Source organism: Primulina eburnea, chromosome 3 (genome assembly GCF_022965805.1).
Source record: "Primulina eburnea isolate SZY01 chromosome 3, ASM2296580v1, whole genome shotgun sequence".
Classification (NCBI taxonomy): Eukaryota; Viridiplantae; Streptophyta; class Magnoliopsida; order Lamiales; family Gesneriaceae; genus Primulina; species Primulina eburnea.
In genome coordinates this window covers 2594475-2622240 of record NC_133103.1, presented here as the reverse complement: position 1 = coordinate 2622240, position 27766 = coordinate 2594475, and the positions used below count along the sequence as shown (strand labels likewise).

Here is a 27766-nt window from a genome sequence, read left to right as displayed (position 1 = left end):
CTTTATTGTTATTATTGTTATTATTATTATTATTAATCCAATGTAAATATTATATGCGTTTAATAAAGATATAAAAATTTATTACATGTAGATAATTAGTATATAATTCTATTTATTGGAAGGTTTGAATTTTACTTCATCAACAATTTTTTTTTATAATTAATTTAAATTTGAAAAAGCTAATGTCAATTTAAAATTCAATGCATGACAGCGTTTTGACCTCTCGTCTACTGCTATTGTTTATTCCTCCGATCCATTTCAGATGATATTTTATTTTAGTGCTTGCTCTGAAAAGGCGGCTTTAGCCAACAATAAAAAAAATATCGACTTAAGAAATCAACGTTTTTGGTTCAAGGTTACACGTACATCGTTAGCTGACTAGACAGAATAGTAGCTGATAGCTGGTGATCCAAAGAATCGGGTGTTGGTTGAGCGGAACGATCGCTCCAAAGAATCTGCTTCAATGGTCCCATCTATGCTACCTGGCTTTTGCACAAGGCACGTCAGGGACTTGACGATTTCAGACATTTGTGGCCTAAATTCCTTCTCAGGCTGATCATGATCGTGTTATCGAAATCAAGTTCTTGAATATTATTTTAATGTAACGAATTGGTGTCATGAAAGTACGTACCTGAATGCAGGCAGAGACAATGTCCGCAAAACGTGAAAGAGGTTTCGAGGACATGGTTCGCAAGATGGATGGATGGATCATCTCTTCCAAAGATGCGTTGTCATGAAGCCTGGAGGAAGCCCATCTCACCAATGATTTTTCTGATCTTGATCTTGAGCTGCATGGTTCATAAAACCTATCATATCAATGACTTTTACTTGCGATATTCACGTTTGAGTTATCCAGAATCTTAATAGTATTTATAAACGCTGTACTTGTCAAAAGGCCTCCTTCCTGTTAAAAGCTCTAAAAGCAACACTCCGAAGGCATAGACATCAGCCTTTGTATCGCAAATTCCAGGTTGAGCATGTTCCGGTGCGATATAGCCACTATCAGAAATAGCCATTTCTGAAGCCTGTATGCAATTTTGATCTGATACTTAGTCCTTGATCTCAAGCAAAACGTATTGTAGATGCTGATATTTTGACGTTTACCTTGAGCTTCACACTGTTGCTCGTCAAGGGTCTCAAGATAGCCAGCCCGCAATCACAAACATGGGGCTTAAGTGTTTCATCAAGTAAGATATTTGCAGCCTTTAAGTTACTGTGGGCAACGGGAGGCACGCAGGATGAATGCATGTAACTGATCATTCGACACAGACAGAATTGTGATGAAAGAAGTTAATGAACGGCAGATTACAAGTGAGTGTGGGTTACGAAGTGGCTTGGAAATACTCACTTCAATGCCTGAGAAATGCCAAGAGAGATTTGTAGGCGTAGACCCCAAGATAATGGTTTGTATGTGACGCAGTGTAAAGCATCTTCAAGGCACAAATTCCTAATATATTCGTACACAAGGAGATGTTGGCCATGCTCCATACAGTATCCAAAAAGTGTCACAATGTTAGGGTGCTTCAATCTTGATGCATTTCGAATCACATCCAAGAACTGTTCTTCTTCGACGATGGATAGAGATACCATGCTAATGATTTTGACAGCCAAAATCTAATCGAATTGAAGTGCGGATCAGAAAATTTGCTTTGCTTGAAACTTCAACATATGTACAACTTGAGTTAGATGAATCAAGTTCAGAGCTTTACCGTGCCATCTGGAAACTCTGCTCGGTATACAGAACCAAGAGATCCCTCTCCAAGAAGGTTTTCTTCACTGAAGCTGTTGGTTGCTATTTGGAGCTCTCCTAGACTGTAAACTTTTGCTGTAATAGGAATCTTTCTACCCGAGTAGCTTTTTCTCTTTGGCACTTTCATGGTTTTAGTTCGAATAGGAGGCTGACGTGAGGGGGTAATCAAAGGGGAGGAGCTGAATCCTGATATATGTGGGCTGTCCTCTGCAGCCATTGACCACAAATCCATGCCTAAAAACAAAAAACATATGATATGGGCATTGCAACGTTATGAAAACTAAATAACAATAACTGATCACTGATACCAACAGAATCATATTCCTAAGTAACAAGTAAATCCTGAGAATGACCTTGGACTGTGCAAATAGCTCTATTTCTCGTGGAACCTTCACAGATCTCTGTCTCTCCAACTGCTTTCTCACGTGATCGATGATTGCGAACTACAACAAAAAGAGCAGCAAATACTGCAATGAGTGTGCCTCCACCAACCAACATAACTATTCCAGATGGGCTTGGTCTTTTCTTGCTGTGGCCTGATTCTATATGAGCAGGATGGCTCTCAAAATCTGTTAAATTTGTTACTGGTGGACTGCTGATATTCTGCTCTGTGGGAATAGTATCGGGAAAGTTCCAGGGTGGATAGTTTGTTTCTTTGTCAAACTTGTTACCCCCAATCCTAAATATAGATGATGGAACAGAGACAGAGGATTTAGTTGTGCAAATACATGAAAGGGAAATGAAGAAGCTTAGATAGATGTGGCTGGCTAATACAGCTTTACCATAAGTTGTGTATTGATTGAAACTTTTCTGGAATAATACCACTAAAATGGTTGTCTTCAATATTCCTAAAACGAGAAATATGAGCGCAGAAACAAGTATAATAGATACTAATTTGAAAGTTGAAACGTTTTTTATCGAAAGGATCATACAAGTCATAAAGTGGGAGATTGGCCAAGAAAATTACTGATCCGGTAAAGTGATTTCCCTGCAAGAACCTGCGATATAATCTCTCAGTTACTTGGAAACTTAAGGACCAGATATCGGCACCATATCATTCTGAATCTGAAGATACAAAACTCACAATCCTGTCAGGTTAGACAAAGATTTGAAGGAGGTAGGGAGATCTCCAGTGAAGTTGTTGAATGACAAATCCCTGGTTTAAATCTTATTCTGAGCAAAATGGAACAGGGAATATACTTAGGTTCGATACAAAGAATGTGATAAAATAGCATACATTCCTCTGAGATTCTGTACGGCCACTAAATACATTTCCCAAAGCTCCAGATAGCGCATTATGGCTCACATTGCTGCGACGAAAATTAAAATTCAGAAGTATTGCATAATTGCAGAACCGAACTGCTGAAGCATAAGCCACTTACAGATGCCTAAGATTCTTCATTAAATCCAAGGAGTATGGAATGCTTTGACTAAATTTATTTCCTGCCAAGTTTCTGCATTCATCGAGTTAAAGAACGTAATTATTTTGGCAATAGTGTCTACAGTTGAACTCAATACTTGGTATAAAGATCAATTTTGATTGTCTTACAGGTGTGTTAGATTAAGAGGTAAATCATAAGGTATTTCGCTATTGATGTTATTTGAGCTGAGGTCCCTAATAACATGAAGTTCCCGACAAGGGAAAGGCAGATAAGTACAAAGATTCAATGTGACCAATGGTTGATTCAAGTGCAAAGTATTCATCTAAGTACTTACAGCTGCTTCAGATTTCTCAGATTAGAGAGCTGAAACCCGAGATTCCCAGCTAGGCCTAGCCCTTTAAGATCCCTGCAAGTTTGGTAGGTACAAGTAGTTAGTTTTGAGAGTTTAACTTGATATCCTCTCATGTGAGTATTGGTGATTACAGGTGGATCACTGATGACATGAAGCATGAAACTCCAGTCCATAATTCGCCGCAAGGGTCTCCGCCCTCTAATTTCCATCTTTGCAGCTGCACTGGGCTGTTGAGGGACCTGTACAGATCTCGAAGAGCTTGAACTGCATAAAATAAACCAGATGATCAGTTCATATCAAAGTTAGTTTATCGAAAACCATCCTCACATTTAATGGAACTACTCAAGGCTAGTCACTCTGAAATTGTAGGACATGCCACCATAATCCTCGGCTTCATCAACTTCAGGATAATTAAAAATCTATGATGAGGACTCAAAACATTTCATAGAAAAACTTACAGGTACATATCAAGAATACATAATTTCAAGAATATCCTGGCTATACAGAATGTGAAAACATAAAGCCGATTACCATCAGTTTCATCTGTGATGGCAAAGGCTTGTAACACGAGACTTGTCAGGGATACTATCGCAATCAGACACCACCACTGTTTAGTCATTGTTTTCTCAAGAATCAGAGCCTCAGAGGAGAAATTAACGCCTATATTAATTTCTGATATCCCATAAAAAAAATTACACAAATAGATTTCGTCAGTCTCGCAGTTAGTAAGAATTAAAAGTTAACAACGCTGATTAAACTTGAAACACCAGATAAAGCTTGGCATAACGGAAGATGTGAAAATCAAGAAAAGTATTTGGACACTGTTCTGTTGCAACCTTCAATTACAAGCTAAACTAATTACCTGCAGCAATCTTCATTATTGCTTCGATACGTCTCGATCTCTATAGGCGTACTCTGTGTGTGTGTGTGTTTTTTTAACACACACATAAACATACATAGATTTTGAAGGTACACACCACGCACAGAGTTACAAACTTAGTTGCGATAGATTATGGTAATATCAAATGCCCTTGGAAAAAAACCACACACACACACATACACATGCACATGTGCAGATGACATTAGCATTATTGTTATTGTTAAATGTAGAAAATGATTATTCATAAGAAAGAGAAGGATCCAAGAACTGGATATCACGAGTCGGCCGAGGATATCTTTTTGCACCAATTTAACAAGAACAATGACGATGGCCATGCCTGCGTGCGAATATACATACATTTGCTAGAAAATTACATAGAAATTAGGGTTTCGAAGCTACCTGTGTGATGGAGAAGGATTTAGCGAGGCGCGAGCAGAAGAAGCTGAACAGTGAAGAAGAAGAAGGAAAAGCACTGAGTTTGGTGTGAAACGGTTTGGGTAGTTAAAGGCGCGTGCGTGCCACGGCTTCGTTGAATGCATGATCTCTGATGTAAATTTAACCATTTTATTATATTTATCTCGGCTTAATTCTATGATTAATTCATATTTCCAAAATGAAACTGGTTGATATGGTTGGTTTTGCAGCTTCTTCTCTAAGTCATCTCCAATCCATTGCACTACATTCTGTACTACATTGGTGTTACACTAAAATCATCTGCAATGTGTCCAACCACATTGCACTATATTTTACACTACAATAGAATATTCCAAGAATATTCTTTTTTTTTCAATATTAATCTTTCTGTTTTATGTTAATTATTTGTAACTTGATAATTTAATGATAATTAAATATTATAATTTATATATTAAAATTTATATATTTAAATATTTTAATTTATATATTAAAATGTGAATTAATTATTTCATATTAACGAAATAATTATTTGATTTACGTACAATTATTTAATACAAACTATATGTTAATAAAATCAAAATATCATTGAAAAAAACACGTTTATTTGATATTAAATTAATAATACAACAAAAATACAATATTAAATATTCGAATTATTGTTGTTTTTTTTCGTAATTTGTACTATTTTAACGCATTATTAATTTAATCTGTGTTTTTTTATTTTTTATTTTTACACTTAATTAATTTCTAATCAAAATATTAACAATTTTATAATTAAAATTACAAAAAATTTATAATTTCAAAAAAATATTAATTAATTAAATATTAAACACTAATATAAAATTAATCAAATTAAAAACAAAAAAAAATAAAAAAAACTGAAAAAAATGTGGCGCACCAATTTTGGTGCAGGTTTTGGCGTTGCTCCAATCCAGCACCAAATTTGGTGCTGGATTGGAGTGAAATTTCATGGTGCCTTGGCGCTGGATTGGAGTGAAATTTCATGGCACCACAATGGTGTCCATGATTGGAGATGGCCTTAGCAAACAAATTAAATGAATGTAATTAATTATTTTTTCATATTCTCTATAGGAATCTAACTAATTATTTAGTAATTTAAATCTTTTTAAATTATAACAATGGTCCATACATTGTGATAAATACTTAGTTCGATTGATTAAATTTGAGACAATAATCTGATGGATATACATTTGATTTTTTTATGTCATCTTATAAATAAAGTAAACAATCTTATAATAAAAATTAGATATTATAATTTCGATTTAATAAGTTGGTTTATTTTGAATTTTAGTGTTTTAACTTATCAACGGTTTAGTTTTCATTAACTTGGATTTTTTTGGATCTTTTTTCGTCTGAAACCAATAAATTTATCAAATAGTATTTATTTAACACTGATATTTTCAGACATTACTCATATAACGAGAATAAAACTTATATTATATATATTAAAATCTATCTAAGGTAAAAATTTTATTTCATTTTTTAAAATATTTTGTATCATTTGTATTTATTTTTTGTTTTTGTTTTTGTATAAAATTATTTAATCAATGGAATATAGATTTATGCTGGCTATTAAAAATATATAGAAGAAAATAAGTATCAAATAAATAATATTCGATGTAAGGTTTTTGGCAAAAAAAAATCAAAGTTACGTCATAAAATCCAAACATTGAAAAGTTACGAAGCTACGACTCAAAACAACAATTTATAGGACTAAAATTATAATTTTTCTTAAAAATTATTTTTGTTTTGTATAACAAGGGGTGTGGAGATTTACTATCTAAATTTAAACTAGCTAAACTTCCCAATAAATGGAATTTGACGTTAGGCGGGCCTAGTTGGTTTTGGGGTCTCACCCTTCCCCTCAGCCACAGTACCAAGAAAATAAGTATCTTTATAAAATATGAAGTAGCTAGCCACGTGATTCCAAGATTCTGAAGGCACAGAGTGAAATTCATCCAGTGAGTTGAATTTTTCGTTTCTCAGAATTCATGGAATAGCAAATTTTAAGTTCAAACTCAACGGGTATAAAGTCGAGATGAGATTTGCCTGTATAATCACGAAACATAAATCATATTTCCTACTTTAGCTGCAAACTTCTCAAGAAGCTTGAATCCCTCCACCAGCAGCTTGATGACAAAACCAAATCAATTATCCATTTTATTCATTAAAGATCCATCCAAAATTCATTATTGGTGGTGCCCTACTAGCATTTGTAGACCAAACTACGCACCAAAGTCTCAAGTTTCACACAAACAAAACATGAAGTCCAAACATCACACAATTGCGAAGAAACGCCGTTGTTGCTGGCTGCTAACACAAGATTGCGGGATGATTAGAACTCGAGATTTCAAATCGACCAGTTTACATGCTGACCTGAAGAATCATAGCCCCTCGAGGATTCCAGTTCATGAAACCGTTCTCCACCTTGTTGAGCCACTCCCAGCTCTCCGGTATACATATTATTAGAAGACTGATAAATTTGTCCTAGTCCCAGATCGGGAGGCATCTCGTGCAAAGTGTCACTAGCCAGATCACCCTTGAAACTCCAAGACGGGCATGCATATTGCTCGATAGGTGGATGAACTGTTGGTGTGCAGATATTGGTACCAAGGAAGTTGTTAATCCCAAGATTCAGGGGTCTGGCGCTACAGTTCCAGGGCTGATTTGACAGAAGAGAGAGAGCACTGCTGGAGTTCGAGGCTCCGTCGAAACATACTTCTGAAGATACTCCAATGGTCCCAGTATGATTTGGCCTAGTTGTGGAACCTTGCAGAAGATCTGGTAGATAGTTTGGTGGGTTGCTCTGCCATGGAGGTTGATTCCCGAATGCTCTTTCAGATGTTGGAGTAATTGGCCAGGATTCTCTTCCAGTGAGACTCGGGTATGAGGTGAAGTCGACAGTAAAACTTCCACGTTTGCTATGATTACCTGTCATGGCAAAATGAAAACTGAGTCTACTCGGTTATAAGAAAAGATCCATGACATTTAATTAGAATGACAGAAACCATAATATCTTTCAAGAAAAGATCCAAACGATTCTGTCTAACCGGACATAGATGAAGAAAGACTTCCATAGCGAGGGGAGAATAAAGATCCTGGCTGTGGCTTCCGGCGACGCTCGTTGTGGCCAGCAAGACGTCTGCGGCAGCTTCTTTTCTCTTGGTCAAATTCAGGCAACTGATGAAACCTGGAGAAAAATTAGCGTAAGAAACAATGATTTAGTATCAACTGTAAATCGATGTGTTAATATAGATGTAACAAATCTTGCTTCCCATATAATTTCCGATCTGGCACAGGATTTGGGCATGAAAGAGGCCACAGACATTTTTGGGTATGAAAGTTCCTTCAATAAATGTAATATGAAATTTTGATCGAATTTACATTTTACGGCCCCTTCCCACCTCATTTCCAACAGTTCTTATCTCAGCGTTCTTGGGACATTTCAAACTTAGCGGCCAGTTGCAAATCGCATTTTTCATCAGCCCTCGACACAAATTTGTTGACACTCAAACGAAGATGCGTGATTACATTTTAAATTCCAGAGTTACATTATTACAAGACGATGGATAACTCACTAACTATATAACACTGGAAAGAACTTTATTTACAAGACGATGGATAACTCGCTAACATGTATAACACCAGAAAGAGCTTTATTTACAAGACGATGAATAACTCACTAACTGTATAACACTGGAAAGAGCTTTAGCACGTTCCCACAAATTGCTTCATACAAGCCACATTAAGTACTAAAGAAACTGTTAATCAACTAAGATACTACAAGAATCAGGACAAGATCAATATGTTCACAGTCTACGTTGCGTATAGGCTCCCACTAGCCCGGAAGCAACATAAACGAATATTTATCATCTTTTCCACATACAAATTCATGAAACAACCTAAGACCACAAAATCACAACTATCCCATCTGAGGCATTCTCAAATAGATAATTTTTCCAAATATCAAGTTTAACTTTTAAAAATAAAAAAGTTTGGCCCCCAATCATCCTAAATCTTGAGTTGTCCCTCTTCACAATCAAAATCCAATATGAATTTACCAAATGACTCAAGACAAGGAAATGAAAAGGAGACCCCATACATATCGATGACTTATCGCAAAACAAGTCATTGGCACAATTTATCAAACACATCTATCATAATACCCAACCAAATTAAGATATACAATACGCACTCATAATACACAATGAAACCCCAACAAAAAATGAAAGAAGAAAGATGATCAAGGGAATAAATCGTGTTAATATATGTGTTCACTCGTGCGTGTGACTAATTATATATAAATCAAAAACGATTCTTTAATTACTGAAAAAGCGAATCTTTAAACTATAATATATATAAAGATCAACAAAAAACCAGACCTGCTGCACTGCTGGCAAAATCTTTGCTCAAGGCCAGCAACAATGACATTTAAAGACTTGGAATGCACACCACAAACCTTGTGCCTTGAATAGTAAGGCTTAACATCACTCAGATCTACATTACACCCCTCAACCTGGCACCTCGGTGGCGGACCACCATGCACCGCCCCAGTCCGCCCCTTCTTCGCCGGCGACCGCGGAGGCAGTGCCGATACACCACCGGTTTTGTGCTGCAACCCAGAAGCACCCGCATCTTCAAAGTAGATTTTCTTGCCGAAGTTCAAGCCATTTAAAGAACTTGACCCACCAGAAACGGAGGAAGAAGAAACTGAATCACCCTTTTCCATCCCTGTCGTCTACAACCCATTCATCACTTGCTCAATGAATTCAAATGAAAGTCACATGCACTATTTAAGCAGAAAACAAACGATATAATCATACATGAAATTTGTTGGGATGTGGGTGAGTGTAAAAAGTGGAGACCTGACAATGGGCCATAACGACAGCTCTGTGTATTCAAGTACAGGGGAGGCTCATTTCCGTCGAAATAAATAATATATGGAAGAGGGGGATTTGGATTTTATCTTTTTCTGTAATTAGGGTTATGCTCAAGTTATGTTATATTAGGAAAGCTATTAATAATAACAAGAGTTATGATTCATTGGTATGGAACCCGAATACATTTTAACATATTATATTATGTATTTTGTCTAACAAAATTGAGAATTTTGACAGTACGAAGCTACTTAATTCTTGTTACATTTACATATAATCTTCTTGTTACATTTACGTATAATCTTCGGAACAATGTTGTCTACCATTTGACCAAATATGATTTTTTTTTTAATAAAGATATCTTTCAACACATACAAATTTTTGTCGAATTTTCAACCAGTGTCATAAGAGATGTATTTTACTCATCTCTAACCGCTAACAATTCCAATTTTTTATGCAGCTCGATGTCCTTTTGTGCTCGGCCATGCATCTTGGTGGCATTGTGTGCAGCTCGATGTCTACCGCGCAGCTTGATGTCCAGCTAGCTCGATGCCGAGCCATGTAGCTCGGTTTCAGCTCATGCAGCTCGAAGTTGGGTTTTAAAACCTCGAATATATATATAGTGAATTTAAACTTGTATGTCAGAATTTCAACATAATACTCGAGATTGGCAGTCTTGTAAGAGAAGCCCAAAATTTCGAAAATTGAGTACACCATATTCAGATTAACACCACCTTAAATTTTGATTAATTGGTAACATACAAATTATGGTCCTTAAGTGGTGCAACGACCAAATTATGGCAATTAAGAGGGCCATTAACATGGCTGACCATGCACCTCCTTCCTCCTGTCCCCCACCTATAAATAGTGCTTCAGATTCGTGAAGAAATCACACCCGAGAGAGTCATAATTTGTATATGGTTTGTGTAAGAAACAACATCCATTCTCGAGCATTTATGTCCAAAATCTCGAGTAAAGTCCTCTCCAAGTTCAAGTTGATTCAGCCAAGTAATTCGAGCTTCACCTTAGCAGCAAGTTCTTCGCGTTTTAACCAAAAATTGGTAACTGGGCTTATTGTAATAAATCGATCGGTGAAGAAATATTTTTTTGTTCCAATCAACCTTTGTTCGTTCTATTCTGTTTTGCTTCGTTATGTTTTATTTTGTTTTCTTTTGTCATAAGTATGTTCAAAGGTTATGATTTAAATTTAATATGATATCAAATATCTGAAATATGATAAGATATGATCCTTGATTGTTTCTTGGTCTCGCCTATTTATTTTTCCACTTAAAAAGGAACTTTGAACTGAGATTGTATCATATGAAATTTCCCAAAATCTATACTTATATATTATACTAAAAAAAATCTATTCATAATCTAAATAAATTTGTCTCTTGATATGAATATTTTCTAAGGCAAAAACTTGTGTGAGACGGATCTCTTATTTGGGTCACCCATGAAAAAATATTACTTTTTATGCTAATAGTATTACTTTTTATTGTGAATATGAGTAGGACTGACCCGTCTCACAGATTATGATCCGTGAGACGGTCTCACATGAAACTCACTCATTTTCTAAACGACAATATTACGATTATTACTCTTATATTACTAAACAAATTTATTTTCAAATGTCGATACTACCATCATCCCACAAACAAAGTACATCATATATTTTTTTAAAAGAAAATTATCCATAAAATCATTTTACAAATTATAACAAAATAAAAAGTAGGTCTTTTGTGAGACGCGCGGACTCACGAATCTTTATCTGTGAGACGTGTCAACCCTACCGATATTCACAATAAAAAGTAATACTTTTAGCATAAAAAGTAAACGAGTTGCGAATTGGTATAATGGTTATTATTTGAGTTAAGTTAATATTTAGATTACGAACAATTTGTGTTGAACTTATTTTGGGCAAAAATTTGTGTGCGACGGTTTCACGGATCGTATTTTATGAGATGAATCTCTTTCATTGATGACCTAAATAAGATATTCATCACACAAAATACGATCCGCGAGACCGTCTCACACAAGTTTTTGCCCAAAATATATATTAGGTCAATCCTATCGATATTCACAATAAAAAATAATATTCTTAGCATAAAAAGTAATATTTTTTTCCGTCTCACAAAATATGACTCGTGTGACCATCTCACACAAATTTTCGTCATTTAATTATTGCTGGTGGACGTATCTGCCAGTACCCAATAATATATGATGCACTATTATATTTTAGACAAAAACTTATGTGAGACGGTCTCACGGGTCGTAGCTGTGAGACGGATCTCTTATTTGGGTCATCCATGAAAAAGTATTACTTTTTATGTTAAGAGTATTACTTTTTATTGTGAATATGAGTAGGGTTGACCCATCTCACAGATTAAGATCGTGAGACGGTCTCATATGAGACTCACTCTATATTTTATACAAATGAATGTGCTTATTATTATCATTATTTTTGGAAAAAAGAAATGATTGTGCTTAATCGTACAGTGCACTCATTTTGTCGGGATTATAATAATTTTCTAAACATTGTAACTGAAAAGCCAGTTTAAACCAAATTGTACTTTACGAAAACATCTTTATCCAACTTCCTTATATATTCTCCCCACCTGAAATAAGTTTTCCCACATAGGAAATAATTCAGGTGGTATCTCGGAATTCTAGGTCTAGACAAAGTAAACTATTTAATTGATGATTATTTATGTTTCGAGGGATTTTAGTAAAAGTTGATCAGTAAATCAATTTGGACAATCAGATTGATTGTATGTCAAAATTGTATTAAGTGCTTTAGAATTATATTATGTTTAAGGGTGTCAAAGTCGGAATCGACCCGTCAATCAGACACGTTTCGATCCGAAAAATTCAGGTTTTAGTTTGGGATTTCGGGTTCGGGTCAGTGTAGGTTGGAGCTGATATCTGACTCGAAAAAATAAAGACTGATTCGCAAATTTTAGATTTTTTAAAATAATATAATTAATAAATATGGTCTGCGTTTTTATATATTGTATGTTTGAAAAAATATTTATTGTACATTTATATCATAAATTTTCATAATTTAATGTTTTTTTTGTAAATTGTGTTATTTTTTAAACAATTATTTATTTGATATAGTAAATATATTTTAATTTTTGCGATTAGACTTCCAAATCTAAATCATATATATGGGAGATTTTGTTATTATATATGTTTAAATCAAAATATATTTTTTCTATTTTAATTAATATTTTTAAAAAATAAAGATAATCAAATCTGGTTGAGTCGGTTTGATCGAAATGTGAGTTTTTGGATTGGTTAGGGTTCGAATAGAACACTTTTTAAATAATACTATATGTCAACTTGACCGTCCAAATTGACACCCCTATTCTTGTTTCTACTGGGGTTTATGAAAAAAATTAATTCGCGAGCTCAATAAATCGAAATCAGAAGTATTTGATATTCAGCTTTTATAAAAACCACTCATTTGGTCAAAATCCTATCTTCGAAATCAAGCTATCACGTTTCTAAAGTTATAGTACTCGCTGGTGATATTGTTTTTCTAATTTATTCAAAAAAAAAATTTAATTTTAAGATTCTCATTATTTGCATATTTGACCCAAAAAAAATATAAATTGGAAGGATATTTTCGTCAGTGTGCTATAAAAACGCAATTAAATCTTTTAAAAAACTAATTATCCATAAGATATTTTAACAATGCTAAGTTTATTAGGTTAAAATTATTATTTTGTAGTAATAAGAATTCGACCATACGATGCAAAATAAGTGAATGTCGATTAAAAAAATGACAAGTTTGTGATAATGATTAAAAAGGGGGATTCTCTCCCTTGAAATCTAAAAAAATCGCATTATTTTATTATTTTATTTTGGTAATTTAATATATATAAGAGAATAAAGTGCAAAAGAAGAAAATGGAATGGACCTCTCTTTTAATTAGAGTGACACTACCAACTTACCGTTACAAACTAGAGACAAAAGGTTAAGTAGAACACATATTTTTTTTTTTTATTAAGAAGAATCTCCTACACGATCATATTCATGAAAAAATTATTACTTTTTATACTAAAAATATTAATTTCATTCTAAGTATAGATCGAGTCAACTTGTTTTACGAATAAATATCCGTGAGATCGTCTCATATCAAACCTGCTTATATTTATAACATCACTGCAAAATTGTTGAAAAATTATTTTTTAAAAATTGAGAAAGTTTGGATTTCTGATTGTGTGTGGGCCTGCGAAGGATAGCTTAATATTAACAGTTTCATAAAATAATTCTATATCTACATGGTTTGGTCTGTCTTTTTATTTTCCATTTTGTAGGTTTTGATTTGCGGGTTTAACATTTTAGTTTTTTTTTAAAAAATAGCTATCGAATTTTTTTAAAGAGGATATAGATTGTTAGAACTTAGAGTGATGTTATTTGGGCTTTTAAAAGTTTGGCCCATTTTTAATGGACCGTTATATGGACATGGATCGGGTTATGTTCGGATTTGAGAATCGTTTGTTGTAGAAGACATTTAAAAGCATGAAATGAAGGGAAAAATATTTTAAAACATAACCCATAAACAAGTTTGCTCTCTTATACCTCGGAGTTTCCAGATTCTGTATCGGTGTTCTTTCGAATTGTTGTGAAGAAAACGGAGGATTTTAAAGAATATAACTCTGCAGGATTGAGGGAATTTGAAAATCTTTTTGGAATCGTCTTTCTATCGAATATGAAGCTATAGACAGCAGTGGTATGTTATTGATATCTTGTTTAATTCATCATCTTAATCGGATTACCGGGTTTTGATTTAATATTAGGGTTTTAGTAGATTGTGTGATATTTGGTATGTTTTTATTGATGTTGTGGAGGTACGTTGGAGAAGCTTAGGGTTGGTTTGTTTTTATCCTTTTGTCTTTTGGGAATTATCGTGTTGAAATCGAGGGCAACCATTAATCCAGTGAAATGTAACGAGAAAATAATGATGGGGATTTCGATTTCTGAGGTTTCTATGTTTCCCTGGCCTTGGGATTTCTCAAAAACCATCATTCCAAATTGAGGATTCTGTAAGTAGCTATTTCGTTGTGGTCTTCTGCTAGTAATTTCTGAAGTTGCTTGAGCATTGATGAGCAAAGGTACACCCTGTTTCTATAAGAATGCTCTTATAATTCCTTCATTGCCGGGTTTATATCACTAACTTCCATCTCTACTTTTCGCAAGAAGAGCTCAAGTTAGTTCCCTGGTTTGATTTGTTTCACAACAATCAAAACCACCCAAATAATACATAATGCACCACTTAATCGGGTGAACTGCTCTGCTGAACCATGGAAACCTTTTCAGCCTAAAGATATGGTAGTTGAAATTGAAGCCTGCAACCTTTTTTTACCTCTAAAACCGGTTTTTACACCATTGATTGTCAATTGAAATAAGTGCAGGTACTGACGACGATTGTCCCCAGCTGCAGTATAATAGAGTTCCTGTTGGTGGTCGTGTAGCAGAAAATGGAAGAGCAGTGGTAGGTTTACCATCATATCAAAGAATGCAAGGTGATATGGAGTCTCAAATTCACAATCTGGAGAAAATAGCATATGGTGCAGTTTTACGAGCTTTTAAAGCTCAATCTAATGCCTTATCTTGGGTAGATTGTATTTCTTTATCCGTTTCTTATTCTCGTGAGTTTTTTATTATGATTTTTTTCAAATAGGTTACATGAATTGGTTGGGATGGTTTGTGATAACTTTGTTCCTCAGGAGAAAGAAGGTTTGATAACAGAACTAAGGAGAGAGCTGAGGGTTTCAGATGATGAGCACAGAGAAACGCTTACCGAGGTCAATGCAGATGAGCTCATTCAGAGAATCAGAGAGTGGAAAGAGGCAGTTGGGAACCGCAGTGCGGTGGTCAATGCTCCACAGCATGTCAACAACCAACTACCCAGTCCAACAATTTCACAATCTCGCAAAGAGCAGAAGACATCTCAGCCAGGAAGTCAATTTGGCACACCATCTCAATCTTTGCACCCTCAGTCAGTAACCTCTAATGCAACTCCTTTGCCTTTAGCTGTAAAACGGGGACCTCCCGTAGGACTGGTGGCCGAAGGATTAACGCTGTATGTTATGGAAATATAAATGTTTTTGTTGAACTTAAATTAAACTTTTACTGTGATTATTTAATATTCTCTTCCCTTTTTGGATAGGGTCAGCCTGCTTTTCCATCTGCAAAATCCATGCAATATGAGTTTACTGATCAATAGTCCACTGGTGTTCTTGTGGATGACCCAGCTGAAAGCATACGTGACCCATTAATTGGTAGGAGGGTGATGATAAAATGGCCCGCAGACAATAATTTTTATGAGGCACTAATTACTAATTACAATCCTGCAGATGTATGACCTCTTTCATTTTTTCTCATCGCATCTGTACTTATTGTAACCTCGTGGTTTTGGAAATATCTTCAAAGTGTGTACAATAAAGTTGGTCATGCCTTAAAATGGATTAGTATGATTTATTTCCTTTTGTGTTTGGATTGAAGGATTTGTTATTGGTTCATGATATCTGACTCAATAGTAATTTTTATATAGATTAAATTGACTGCTTGCTTAAATGACTCAAATGATTCAAATTTGTGGCTTAATTATGTTTAACAATTTTTTTTTAAATGGTGGATATAAGCTATGAATTTTAAATCTGTAGCAAATTCCTTCGATCAGACATATTTTTAATATTTTCCTCTGTTTTGCGTTTTGCAACCGTGGACGTATAAATTTAAGCATTTAGGAAAGGCAAAGTCATGGATATGCTTATATTTATGGTAGAAGCATTGCATTTAATTCCATTGATATTGCTAGACTGCATGTACCATTATGACAATTTTTCATTATAATGTGGCACAACATTGTCTTTGTCCTGTGTTTTCTTTTAACTGGCAGCCATTTGTTTACCTATGACCTACCCGTAGTTTCATAAATTTCAAATCATATTAATGGATTTTCTGTTGTATTCCTTTCACCCACTTCCTTACCTTTTATTTTGGATTTTAAAATTGGAAGTTGTACATACCTTATATTATCCAACCTTAAGCTTATATTATAGCGGGGTCATTCTCTTTTCAGTATTTCCCCATGGAATACCTAGGTTATATTAATTATTCAGACAAATCAATTTTGATTGGCAGTAAAATTTCTGTTTTTTTTTCTCAGGGCCGTCATTCTTTGGTTTATGATAGCAACACACCAAATGCAACCTTGGAATGGGTTGATATCAAGGAGGTAGATGTCTTTTGTTTCTTGTGTTGATAGTTATTCTTGGCTAAAGTTATTTTTGTGTGATGTTATGTTGATTTTTGTGTTGCCTTTTCTAAATGGATTATTAATTTTGCCACACCAAATTCTTGGTACTGTGGAAAGTTTGCCACAGGTAATTCTAGAACAAACCAGCTCGTCTCTTATATATTGTTGACACCTTTACTTGACTCAACATGATAACATGACTAATTTTGTATATAAGAAGAAACGTAGAAATTAAATAAGTGAGATATATTTGAGTGTTGGATGTCCATTTTTAGGAGGTTGATTGGCATATGTGGACTATTAGTTATTAAGTTTGTTCTTTAATTTAATTCATATCACCTTACCATTTTTTTGTTGTTTGCTCGTCTGATTTGTTCCCCGATCCCAATGCAGATTCCTCCTGAGGATATTCGATGGGTTGGTAATAATCCACTATTATCTCGACCAGGTGAAGGTGGGGTACAAGCTGGTGGTGGATCTGATGCAGAAAGAGGGAGGACATCCTCATCAAATCATATTCCAAATGAAATTCGAACATTACGGAATGGGGTCGTCAAGGAAGATTTGGGAGAAATTGAGATACTTCACACAGACACATTAATAAACAAGGTATTATTACTGATTATCTAATTTATCTTCTTGTACTGTGGAGATTTGATTATTTATTCTCTCTTTTATCACTTCACTTGTTTTTTGATGGCAGGTGAAGAAGGTACTTGATGCAAGCCATCCTGATGAACTAGAGATGGAGAAAGCTAAGAAAACGCTCAAGGTTGAGACTTTTTCGAGCGCAATAATTTTAATTTTGTCCTTGAGCTTTTGCGCTTGAAGTTCAATTGTAATTTGCTGATGCAGGAACATGAACAAAAACTGATCGAAGTGATAGCGAAACTTGCAGTTGCATGTGATAGTGGTAACAATCACATTTCCTTTAATTTGTTGTGGGTTATCTTGACTGTATGATGGTTGCTAAATTTGTTTGCACGTAGATTGGTTACTAAATTTGTGACGTATGTGACTGAAATTTGTTTGCACATAGAATGGTACAACACTACAATTCCATTGTAGTAAATCTTTGCTGCTAGCATGTGCTTTTCTGTACATGATGCATGTTGGTGAGACGATGTGCCTAGCCGTGAGGTATCAATATCCCTGCACTGCCACTTTTATGATGTCTATAGTATATACGGAAGCTTTTACCCCAGACAGTAGTTTGACTATGTGGCATACTGTTCTGTTTGCCAGCATGAACATATTCATGCTTTTGATTATACTTTTGTGGTTGCATTTCAATGATTGTTTCAGATGGTGAGCACCCGTAATCAATGGACAGGCGACGCTACTTTGGTTATTTTTGCTCGAGCTGTGATCTTGAGATGGTACAAAATAGAGCTGGCGTTAGAGAATTGGTAAGGTCCTCGATGTATTGCTCTATAATCATATACCCCATATATATGTTTCTCTTCCTGCCATTTTTGCTTTTTAGTTTCAAGTGTCCTCTGATGCCAAAAATATAGTTTCCGAGGTAGTACCATGCTAAAGTATTCCTGTATTAATAGAATTAATGGTTAACTGGACTTGTATACGTTTACATTTCCGCTTCCTGTATATTAGGTATTCCTTCAAAGTTTGCTTCTTTATTTTTACCTCCCCGAGATTTGTCATGGTTAGTTACAAAAAATCCAACTATATATCAATGTAAAATGTAGCCCCTTGTGTTTTGTGAAAACTAACAAATAAATCCTACAAGTTCTAAAATTAGAAGCACAAATATCAAATTTCTATTTATCTTACATTTTACGTTCCTAAGCTTGTGTTTATCTTAAATTTTAGTGGGTTAAATGTGAGAAAAATACTAAAAAGAGGGGTGCATGAAATGTTAAAAATTATCATATTTATATTGATATATGTAACAATATTTAACTACAGTTGAATTTTTTGTTGTTATGAAAAATCTCAAAGGAGGCAAATGTAATTAATCGCATTTGATTGCTGGTAGCATGTGGACAGTCTCAATTTTTAATTGTTATGATTTTCCAGTTTGTGGGAAATTGATCACAGTTATGTAATGACGTAAACAAAAGGAGCATTATTTAGATTTCCGCTCTCAAAATTTTGACCAATTGAATGTGATATTTATTTTATATAACCTGTAATCCAACGTTGATAAAATATTTACCAGTACTCTAAAAAAATTTACCAGTATAATTATGAAATTTTATTTTAAAAATATTTAAAGAATTATTGCAACTAGAAATGTAAACGAAAATTAGAGTCAATTACAATAAAAAATTTAAAACCCGTACTTGGTTTGAATTAGTTATACTCGAATTTTCAAAACTAGAAAATTAACAAATTTTGGTTAAATTTAGTTCGAGTTAATGTGTGAGTTCGATTCCGACTCGAAAAAAAATTGAACATATTTTAGAATTATTCGAATTATTGTTCGGAAATAAACACTCGAATCACATAAAATTATATTAATAAAAATATTAAGACTCGCGAATTATCGAACAAAATAACTTAGAGTCGATTTCTGCTCGAAAAAATTTTCAAACATATTCAAGTTAGGTTTGAATTCGATTAGCTCGAACACAAATCAAAATTTTTTTGAATTGAATTGAAAAGTTTGTGAACATACTCGATTTGTTTACACTTCTAAATACAAGTATGCACACAACATGCTCTTTGTTTTTCATGGGTAATTATTATTAAGTTAATTTTTATTTGTAAAAAATATGTATAATTATGTTGAAAATAATTGTGATTATCTTGTAATTATTATAGGTGTGATTTTTTTTAAAAAAAAAATCACGGGACAATGATATAAAACACATTTATAAATCGTCTAATTAACGTGAATTTATTAATTTGAACAGTGGATGAGATATAGTAGTAGTAGATAAGTTAGAATTTTATTATATATTATTTTTATAAGTTGATTGAGGTATTATTCCATATTAAATTGTTGCAACAAAAATGACCGCTAAAGATCTCACGCTTTAAGTATAATTACATAATAGCATCTCCTCTCGCCCACTCGCATGCGCAAAGATGAATTTGAAATCCATTGAATTCGATTGTCATTTTATCAAATAAAATGAAATAATACACTCTACTTATTCATGTAATAATAATACAAATTTTAATGAGTTTCAAATGATATTTTGGTGAACTTGAGATCCATCTTAATCAACATGAAATACTATATAAACACGTGAGTTATGAATTTACAGTTTATGATTTTAGTTTTTTTAAACAATAAAAATATATTTAAATCCGTAGAAACGTAATCTTAATTCCTACCTACACTAGTATTGAATCTATATTCATATTCCACAAATGTTTACCATGAAAAAAGAAGAATAACTTGTTACGAATAAAAGCAAATCTATAACAAAGAAACGTGAATCCATATACTAAGCACATATTTTCTATCCCTTTTCTTTCGTAAGTGCTATAACTTCTTTGATCTTTTCTTTGGCTGTTTAGAAACTGGGGTTTCATCTCTTTCCCTACCCCGTTTACCTAAATTAGGCCGGGAAGCAGTACCTGTTTTTGGAGGCCTCCCAACATTCCTCTTTGTCGGGCTACCCTTTTCTTTTGCTTGCCTCGTTTCTGAGCTTCGCTTGGTAGCAACTTGATGATCTTTCTTGTCACCTCGTCTGCCACTGTCGTTTTTCTTCTGATCAGATCCTCCTTTACTGCTAGTACTTTCACTAGTTAGCGGCGTATTCTTTAGTGCATCAAGCAGCGCACCATTGTTAGATGAAGAACTTTGCTTCATTCGATTTAAGAAGTTAGCTGCACCACGTTTCTTTGAGTCTACCATGGGTTGGTTCTTCTTTTTAGTTTCACCTTTCGGCTCTGAATGAAGAGAAGATGACCCTCCTTTTCCCTGGTTTTTCCCTGATTCTGCCACTGGATTTTTATTTCCACTGTTGTTGGATTGATTCTTGCCATTTTTCTTCGAATTGGCTGCAACTGAAGGAAATCTATCCCTGGTTCTCTTCTTTGTGATTTTGGGCTCTTCAGCATTTTCAGAGGGTTGTGAAGACTGAAGCTTTGTATCCTTCTCCTCAGCTAGCGATGCAGTTTGCTCTCTCTTCTTACTATCAGCCCCTGAAGATGATCCTGCTGCCTTCGCCGCAATGGAACTACGTTTACGACAAACTATCAACGAGCCTGGTATTCTAGGCTTTAACAGCAAAGAGTGAGAGGCCTCGCGGTCTTCTTTCTTTGTTAAAGATAGGGATTGTAGAGAAATTTGTTTCCTCGATGAAGACTCTGATTTGGTAAATTTCTGCGACATCTCTTTCGCTATGAGTTTTCGGAACTCAATTGCAGCCTGGGCCTCTGAGGAGTTTTTGCTGAAGAAGACGAGTGCATTGTTGACAAGCAACAAAAGATCACGAAAGAATTTGCTTCGGGACACCAAATACCAACCTTCTTTCAACCTTTGTTCTATTGTTTCGACATCAACATGTTGGAGAATCAACTTCTGATACTTGGATGTTTCCTGCTAAAGGACAAGCAATATGTCACCAAGACAAAGATGTGAATACATCAGTAGTTCTGCAAACAATAGGCTAACGAGAATGGCGATTTCCAACAAGGGAGAAGAAAGAATATTCAAAATAGCAAAGTATGAAGCATTGAAAGTAGAATCTAATCATCCAACTCAAGATCTAGTACTGCTAGTCTTTCTAAGAATTGATCAGATAACTTTTAAGACCGTGAATGGATACCACATTATTCTTGAGGTTTATTCTTGAGGTAAAATAATTTAATATTTGTATATTTGAAACGAATTTGTGGCAGAAGCAACAACTTGGTAGATAACAGTTAAATGATTAGATTTCTAAGCTTCGAATTTCAAATACAGAATATTCTTCAATTGTTTTTCCTAAAAAAAGAGACGACTAAATAAAAACGTTATAACTTAATCTTTTCCTAATCCAAACTCAATGCACCAATTTTGACTCAGAAATGTATTTTAATTTCTTTTCCCCAGTAGGGTTGCTTGCATTCAGTGTAATAAGCAGCGGAGAAAAAATCACACACGTTTCAAGAAATTAACATGAGAGCAAAGAGGGTCTAGGAATAAGTGGTTGCCAGCCCAAAAAGAGAAAATAATAAGAGGTAGGCTTGCGTGAATCCGAGTTCTTTTTTCATAAATAATTGCAAATTCTTTAAAAAATAAATTTTAACCTAATCAAAGTATGAAACGAAATTTAAGTCCCTAATCATATTTTCCACATTTAACAATGCTTCAAACTTATAAAAAAACAATAATAGCCAAATGAATCATAAATCATAAATTAAATATTCACCTGGCTTCTCAGTCGCCGCTCGAATACGGAGCCGAGCTTGTGGGACCGTATAACTTGCAAAAAGTCAATCAACGGCTGCGATTGAGCAGACAGATCTTTAACGGAACGAGATTGATCCTCGTGGTCACGTTCATCGCCACTGGTGTTGCCTCGCCGCGCCTTATCGATACCCTCCTCCTTCTTCGATCTGCTCGCTGAGCTCTGCACATCGGAACTCTCCTTCATTGCCTCATCTCCTCCCTTCGACTCTGCCTCCGATTCTCCCGACTCGCTCGCTCGTTCGGCGATCGCCGCCTTACCTGATTCTTTCTCTATGCTGTTCGAACTGCCGTTGCAGGAGTCTTCGCGATCCGGTTTCCGATTCGGTTCAGAGGTCGTATCTACCGGTTCTTCGCTTGACTCCCCGGTTCTATTACGCTCAGCCTCTGCCGCTTCTGCTTCGACCGGTTCTAATTCTTTCTCACCGGTTCTTGTCTTCTCCGCCTCGAGATCTGTGGAATTAGATTCGTTCACCGACATGTGATCCTTCTCTATTTCGTCGGCGGCGAGCATATCGCCGCCGGCAACCGGCTCCGGCGAAGGCTCTTCATCCGGTTTGACGTCCTCTTCGCTTCTATTCTCTTCACTCTTCCTCCCTAGATCCGGCCCGGCTCTCTCTCTCCTGGAGCCTCTATCTCTTTCCTCTTCCATACTCTTCATCTTCGACTCCAACGACCTGAATAACAAACGCCAAAAAATTAATGAATACTAATTTTTTTTTTAAAAACCCCACTCGTCATTTCAAGAACTTTGGACGTGCAGATCTCTAACATGGGAATGGCATGGAACGTAATACGCGTATATTCAATCGTAAAAGAGTACTCGATGTTGAGATCGTAACGTTGGACTTCCCGCCGAAGCTCGGCAACCCGTAGTTTTCTGAGCTCCTCCAGCAACGTTGTTGCGGAGGCAGCGCTTTCTTCTTCGTCGTTCGATTTGTCGCCGGTAACAGATTCGTCATCATTCTGAGCGACGTAACGACGCTTCAGGTCGAGATATTTCTGCCTACAGTTTTGTGCGGTTAGCGTAAGATTAGGGTCGGAGCTCCGTTTCTGGAGCTCGGATGCGATTGAGGACCACGCGCCAGTGCCGTGGCGGTTGACGGCGAAGGCTAGTAAAAGCTCTTCCCAGGTCCCCCATCGGAAGGAATCGTCGCCGTCGGGATCCTGTTTGTTATCCGGTAGAGCCATGCGAGTGTTTTAAGGTAGATTTACGGTACGGTGCGTACAGTTTGAATTTTGTTTGGGAAATTTGCGTCTCGTCAATTCATGGTTAAGTGGTGTGTTATTAGAGGTCTGGTCTAGGGTTGTGTTTGGCACTTTATATGTTGTGTTGTCTAACTTAATGGCTTATCGACTCGGCTCGGCTTAATCACATTGATTGATTTTTAAATAATAAATTAAGGAAGATGAAAGCTAACATCCATTTCCTTTTATTCAGCTGCAGTTTGGTTAGGTTTTTTAATCATGAAAATTATATTTTAATAAAAGTATATGTTTAAATTATATACACAAAAAACTATTGAAATGATTATGAAACGCGTGGATTAGTTGTATTATTATTATTTATTATTATTATTATTATTATTATTATTATTATTATTATTATTATTATTATTATTATTATGTGTTACTGTTTAAATTAGATACAAATAAATAAAATATTCATTATATAATTAAAGTTGTGAATTTTTTTAAAGAATTAGCATCAAATGTTGAATTCGCTATAAAATATGAGGGGAAAAACTCATGTCTTTGGAATAATTCATGGATTTCAATTAATTTTATTGTTTATAATAAAATAGTATATTAAATTTACTACTTATTTATTTAAAATATATATATTTCATATGATATTATTATTTGATGAACTTGAAATTTATTTTTATTAACATAAAATATTAAAAATATAGAATCTCATTTCTTTAAATAACAAAATTAAATTTAAAATCTATAAATTTAAAATCTACCCATTCATAAGCGAGTGTGTGTTAGGGAAAATTGGAGGCGATTTATGGAATATTCTCCCCATAATATTAATGGCAATGGTACGACGGATGCTGGTCAAGCAGACTACGAAGACTTGTTTGGTAATGCATTATAGGTTAAGGGATCTGCTGAGATTTCCCATCTTATTCTTATTTTTATTTGGTTTTTAAATATTTTTTTAGAGATTTTTATTTTTGTATGAAAAAATATGAACGTTCATAATAGGTCGATGATATATAATTCATTTGACATCAATATTTTAAGTTTAGGAAACGTCAGATTCGTTACTCAATTTATAACATTCAAAAATATATATGTTCTTCATATAAATAGTGGAAATTAACCCTTTTTTCGTGTTTAACGTAAATTAAATAGATAAAATATTGTAAAAACAATATCTTAAGATTGTACTGCCAAGTAGCTATGGAGGGCATGAGCCATGGTCCTGGCTTGCTGGCCTAAATAATATGAATGTACTCTTTCCAACAGTGGCTGGCTGTTGCCCATTTGCTTATTTTAATACCGTCTCTTTGGTACTTATTTCAATTCAATTCACTATCAATTCTTCTACAAAATCCTAAATAATATCCTTTTATATTCTTTCCATTCTTCATATTCGTTAACATATTTAGGCATAGTTTGGTACATGAGAAAAAGGAGAGATTGATAAATAATCTTTTTATCTCATGTTTGGTACATTTTTAAAAAGCTCGTGATAATATCATGGGCCCTTGATAAATAATTTTTTAGAGGGATAAAATATCCCTTCTATTAGGTGTGATAATTCTAATATAATGATAAAATGTACTACAAATGACTTAATTACCCTCACTTTACAAATGATTTTTATAAATCTATGATAGTAGGTAGAAAATAAAATTAAATAATTATTTTTATTTATTTTTATATATTATATAATATGATAATTATATAAATGGTTTCGAGATAATTATATTAATAATTTTTATAAATCTCAATAAAATTATTATTATCACTCGATAAACCTTAAAAATTGATATTTGACTTGACTCACAAAATCAAGGGCTCAATTATCATATTATATAATATATAAAATTAGGTAAAAATAAATAAATAATGTAAGCACTATCGACGCATGAATAAATAAAAAAATATGAACTCAAGCAACAACTTTGAAATTATAAAATTTATTATGATAGGGTTAATTTTGTCATTACAATCTAATATATAAATTTAATCACTCTTATTAAAATCATACCAAACATTAAATATAATATCCTACATCTTATTTATCCTTAACTTATCTTATATTATTTATCACATGTTTATCCTATCATGTGTACTAAACTATGCCTTAATGTATAGCGTATCTGAATATATGCACAAGTAGCTAGCGAAGAAATTTTTTTATATTTGAATTCTTTGTTTCCAAATTTTTTTGGTAATTATTAGTACTTTTACTTTCTTTCCATTTGTATGACGTGCTTAAATGAACTCTTTCTATTCAACAAAAAGAACAACGTGGGACGCGGGTGAAAGATTCTTAGACCGTATTTGTATGAAACAATTTTATTTAACCGATACTTTTGAAAGAATTGATTGATTCGATAGTATTTTGAGGTTGTATTTTGACTAATGAGTTTGAAATATATAATAACAAATTTATTGATTTTTTTTATAAATTTATTTGATAATTAATTGTGATGAAATTCAAAAGGATGATCTAGGTAAATACCACAATGATAAACAATTCAACCTTCATAATTATTTATGCAAATCACACATTCAAAAAATATATAATACGCAAATGAGCAAAAAGCAACCAAATGAACCATAAACATTGAGCTTCATTTCAATGCCTTCAACTCATCCTTGCCTTCTCCGACCGGCGATTTGGCATCAAAACCCTTCATTTCAGGCAATTGCTTGCCGCCTTTGCTCCTCCGTTCGGCACCAGCAGAGTAATTATTCCGGTCATATGGTAAAAAATCCATCTTTCCGGCAGCTATGTCTGACCTCAGATCGCGCAAGGCCTTGCTCAGAAGGCCATTCTCAGCTTGAATTAGCTCCATGTGCTTCTTCATCTCCAAACAGGCGTCTGCTACTTCAGCATACTTGGGTCCAGGCTCTGTTTTCTCTACTATCGGCTTTGATTTTGTCATGTGCTCGATTCCTATTTTGTTCATCACCAAGAGCGGCAGCCCGATTCCTACAGCTCGATCACCCCGCTTACCCACCATCACCGCGTCCGTGTCCGCAGCTGCGGTCTCATGCCGGGCAAACCTTAAACCCCATTGGAAGTTCAACAGGGCGAAATCTGGAATCGGTAACGTCGTTCTAGCGCTCATCTCGGCACCTTTCAACAAACCACACACCATCCCCGCCTGCCGCCTTGGACTCAACAGACGACGAGAAGAAACCAGTCCCCTTCAAATACCCATTACTCACAAAACCGTCCCCGCTCCCCACGCCGCCGTCGAACTTCTCGCCACCCAGACCCTTGACAATTTCGGAGGAGTGCGATTTCTTGAGCGTGAAATCGCCGAAGTCGGGCTTGAAATGGATAAAAAAGCTAGGGTTTCGGCTGCCAATCAAGTTGAATTCGGCGCTCATGTTCAGAGGGCTTCTGTTTGGGGATCCGAAATGCCCAATCCCAGTCTTGAAAACAAAGGTGAAAGGGTTCTGAGAATCGTTCGGACGATACGAGAATTTGAGTGAAGGGCCAGAATCAAAGAAAGTGGCAAGATTGAGGCATAATTCCTTGGATTCTCCGGCCACAACTCCGGATTGAAAGGGGAAACTCGTGATGTTTATCGGGACTTTAGCTCTCAACAAAGGCTTCCGGTCATCGCGAAACTTGATCGAAGCCTTCATATTGAGTGATCACTACTGAAAAATTTCCTCTGTGGGTTGCGAGTGAAGACCAAGAAAAGAGAGGTGGGAATTCTGTTGGTGGTGGCGGAACTGATATAGGGCTCGATATCATACGAGAGATCCTATCTGTTTTAGGTGATTTCGAAATTCAAAAATAAAATAGAAAATTCTGGTTCCTAATTTTCGAAAAATACCGGGGTTCTATCAATTTCCATTTTTAAAATTGTACATCGATTGGCTCCAAACTGGAATTATGTGGATTTCAAACTAATTTTACTTGTACAGTAGTATTGCGTTTTTCTCCAGCTTTTCGTGCTTGTATAATTATTTATTTATATATAATTTTTTTTTGGAATCATATTTTATGAGACGGATCTCTTATTTGGATTATCTATGAAAAAATATTACTTTTTATGCTAAGAGTACTACTATTTATTGTGAATATCGGTAGAGTTGACCCGTCTCAGATAAAGATTCGTGAGACCGTCTCATAAAAGACCTACTCTTTTTGTTTTACAATAGCACGAGCAATCATATTAAAAAATCTATATATATTTATATAAATAATGGTGTAATTTTAAGTTTTAAAACAAGTTATAGGTTG

At 34.7% G+C, this 27766-nt stretch overlaps 4 protein-coding genes and 1 pseudogene across 7 annotated transcripts; 1 reads left to right on the top strand and 4 right to left on the bottom strand.

Annotated features, from left to right (window-relative positions):
- Positions 1 to 244: 244 nt before the first annotated feature.
- Positions 245 to 4872, bottom strand: LOC140825308 (protein STRUBBELIG-RECEPTOR FAMILY 2-like). Its single transcript, XM_073187001.1, is given in 16 exon segments — positions 245 to 552; positions 632 to 788; positions 886 to 1025; positions 1105 to 1252; positions 1349 to 1614; positions 1710 to 1984; positions 2104 to 2429; positions 2533 to 2598; positions 2683 to 2748; positions 2835 to 2949; positions 3008 to 3060; positions 3133 to 3204; positions 3300 to 3365; positions 3467 to 3538; positions 3616 to 3748; positions 4016 to 4872. Coding segments are annotated over 16 exon segments (2217 nt in total). The 5' UTR covers positions 4104 to 4872; the 3' UTR covers positions 245 to 378.
- Positions 4873 to 6933: 2061 nt separating this feature from the next.
- LOC140825306 (squamosa promoter-binding-like protein 9) lies at positions 6934 to 9772 on the bottom strand. Of its 2 annotated transcripts, none has more exons than XM_073186995.1 (4): positions 9665 to 9772; positions 9182 to 9530; positions 7850 to 7989; positions 6934 to 7730 (listed from the first exon to the last, which is right to left on the bottom strand). In XM_073186995.1, the coding sequence occupies exons 2-4, from the start codon at positions 9526 to 9528 to the stop codon at positions 7150 to 7152; spliced, it is 1068 nt and encodes a 355-aa protein (XP_073043096.1). In that variant the 5' UTR covers positions 9529 to 9530; positions 9665 to 9772; the 3' UTR covers positions 6934 to 7149. The 2 variants fall into 2 exon arrangements, with proteins under 2 accessions (XP_073043096.1, XP_073043095.1); XM_073186994.1 differs by having other exon boundaries at positions 9182 to 9588; positions 9665 to 9714.
- Positions 9773 to 14242: 4470 nt separating this feature from the next.
- LOC140825305 (protein EMSY-LIKE 3-like) lies at positions 14243 to 18560 on the top strand (annotated as a pseudogene).
- Positions 18561 to 20254: 1694 nt separating this feature from the next.
- On the bottom strand, positions 20255 to 23642 carry LOC140825304 (uncharacterized). Of its 3 annotated transcripts, none has more exons than XM_073186991.1 (3): positions 23144 to 23642; positions 22283 to 22997; positions 20255 to 21471 (listed from the first exon to the last, which is right to left on the bottom strand). In XM_073186991.1, the coding sequence occupies exons 1-3, from the start codon at positions 23509 to 23511 to the stop codon at positions 20407 to 20409; spliced, it is 2148 nt and encodes a 715-aa protein (XP_073043092.1). In that variant the 5' UTR covers positions 23512 to 23642; the 3' UTR covers positions 20255 to 20406. The 3 variants fall into 3 exon arrangements, with proteins under 3 accessions (XP_073043092.1, XP_073043093.1, XP_073043094.1); XM_073186992.1 differs by having other exon boundaries at positions 20255 to 21468; XM_073186993.1 differs by having other exon boundaries at positions 23163 to 23370.
- Positions 23643 to 25850: 2208 nt separating this feature from the next.
- On the bottom strand, positions 25851 to 27335 carry LOC140825303 (uncharacterized). The gene is made up of 2 exons (XM_073186989.1): positions 26726 to 27335; positions 25851 to 26685 (listed from the first exon to the last, which is right to left on the bottom strand). The coding sequence occupies exons 1-2, from the start codon at positions 27160 to 27162 to the stop codon at positions 26136 to 26138; spliced, it is 987 nt and encodes a 328-aa protein (XP_073043090.1). The 5' UTR covers positions 27163 to 27335; the 3' UTR covers positions 25851 to 26135.
- Between the last annotated feature and the right edge of the window lie 431 nt (positions 27336 to 27766).

Bases quoted from the DNA above. Each gene is read 5' to 3' on its own strand.
- LOC140825306 (XM_073186995.1), bottom strand. From the start codon at position 9,528: ATGGAAAAGGGTGATTCAGTTTCTTCTTCCTCCGTTTCTGGTGGGTCA. The intron at 7,990-9,181 runs GTCTGGTTTTTT...ATTTTTCTCCAG, and splicing joins TTTTGCCAGCAGTGCAGCAG to GTTTCATCAGTTGCCTGAAT. The intron at 7,731-7,849 runs GTTAGACAGAAT...TTGCCATGACAG, and splicing joins TCTTTCTTCATCTATGTCCG to GTAATCATAGCAAACGTGGA.
- LOC140825304 (XM_073186991.1), bottom strand. From the start codon at position 23,511: ATGGCTCTACCGGATAACAAACAGGATCCCGACGGCGACGATTCCTTC. The intron at 22,998-23,143 runs GTACTCTTTTAC...TTTGTTATTCAG, and splicing joins CGTTACGATCTCAACATCGA to GTCGTTGGAGTCGAAGATGA. The intron at 21,472-22,282 runs GTGAATATTTAA...CTTGTCCTTTAG, and splicing joins AGCGGCGACTGAGAAGCCAG to CAGGAAACATCCAAGTATCA.
- LOC140825303 (XM_073186989.1), bottom strand. From the start codon at position 27,162: ATGAAGGCTTCGATCAAGTTTCGCGATGACCGGAAGCCTTTGTTGAGA. The intron at 26,686-26,725 runs GTATTTGAAGGG...TCGTCTGTTGAG, and splicing joins GACGGTTTTGTGAGTAATGG to TCCAAGGCGGCAGGCGGGGA.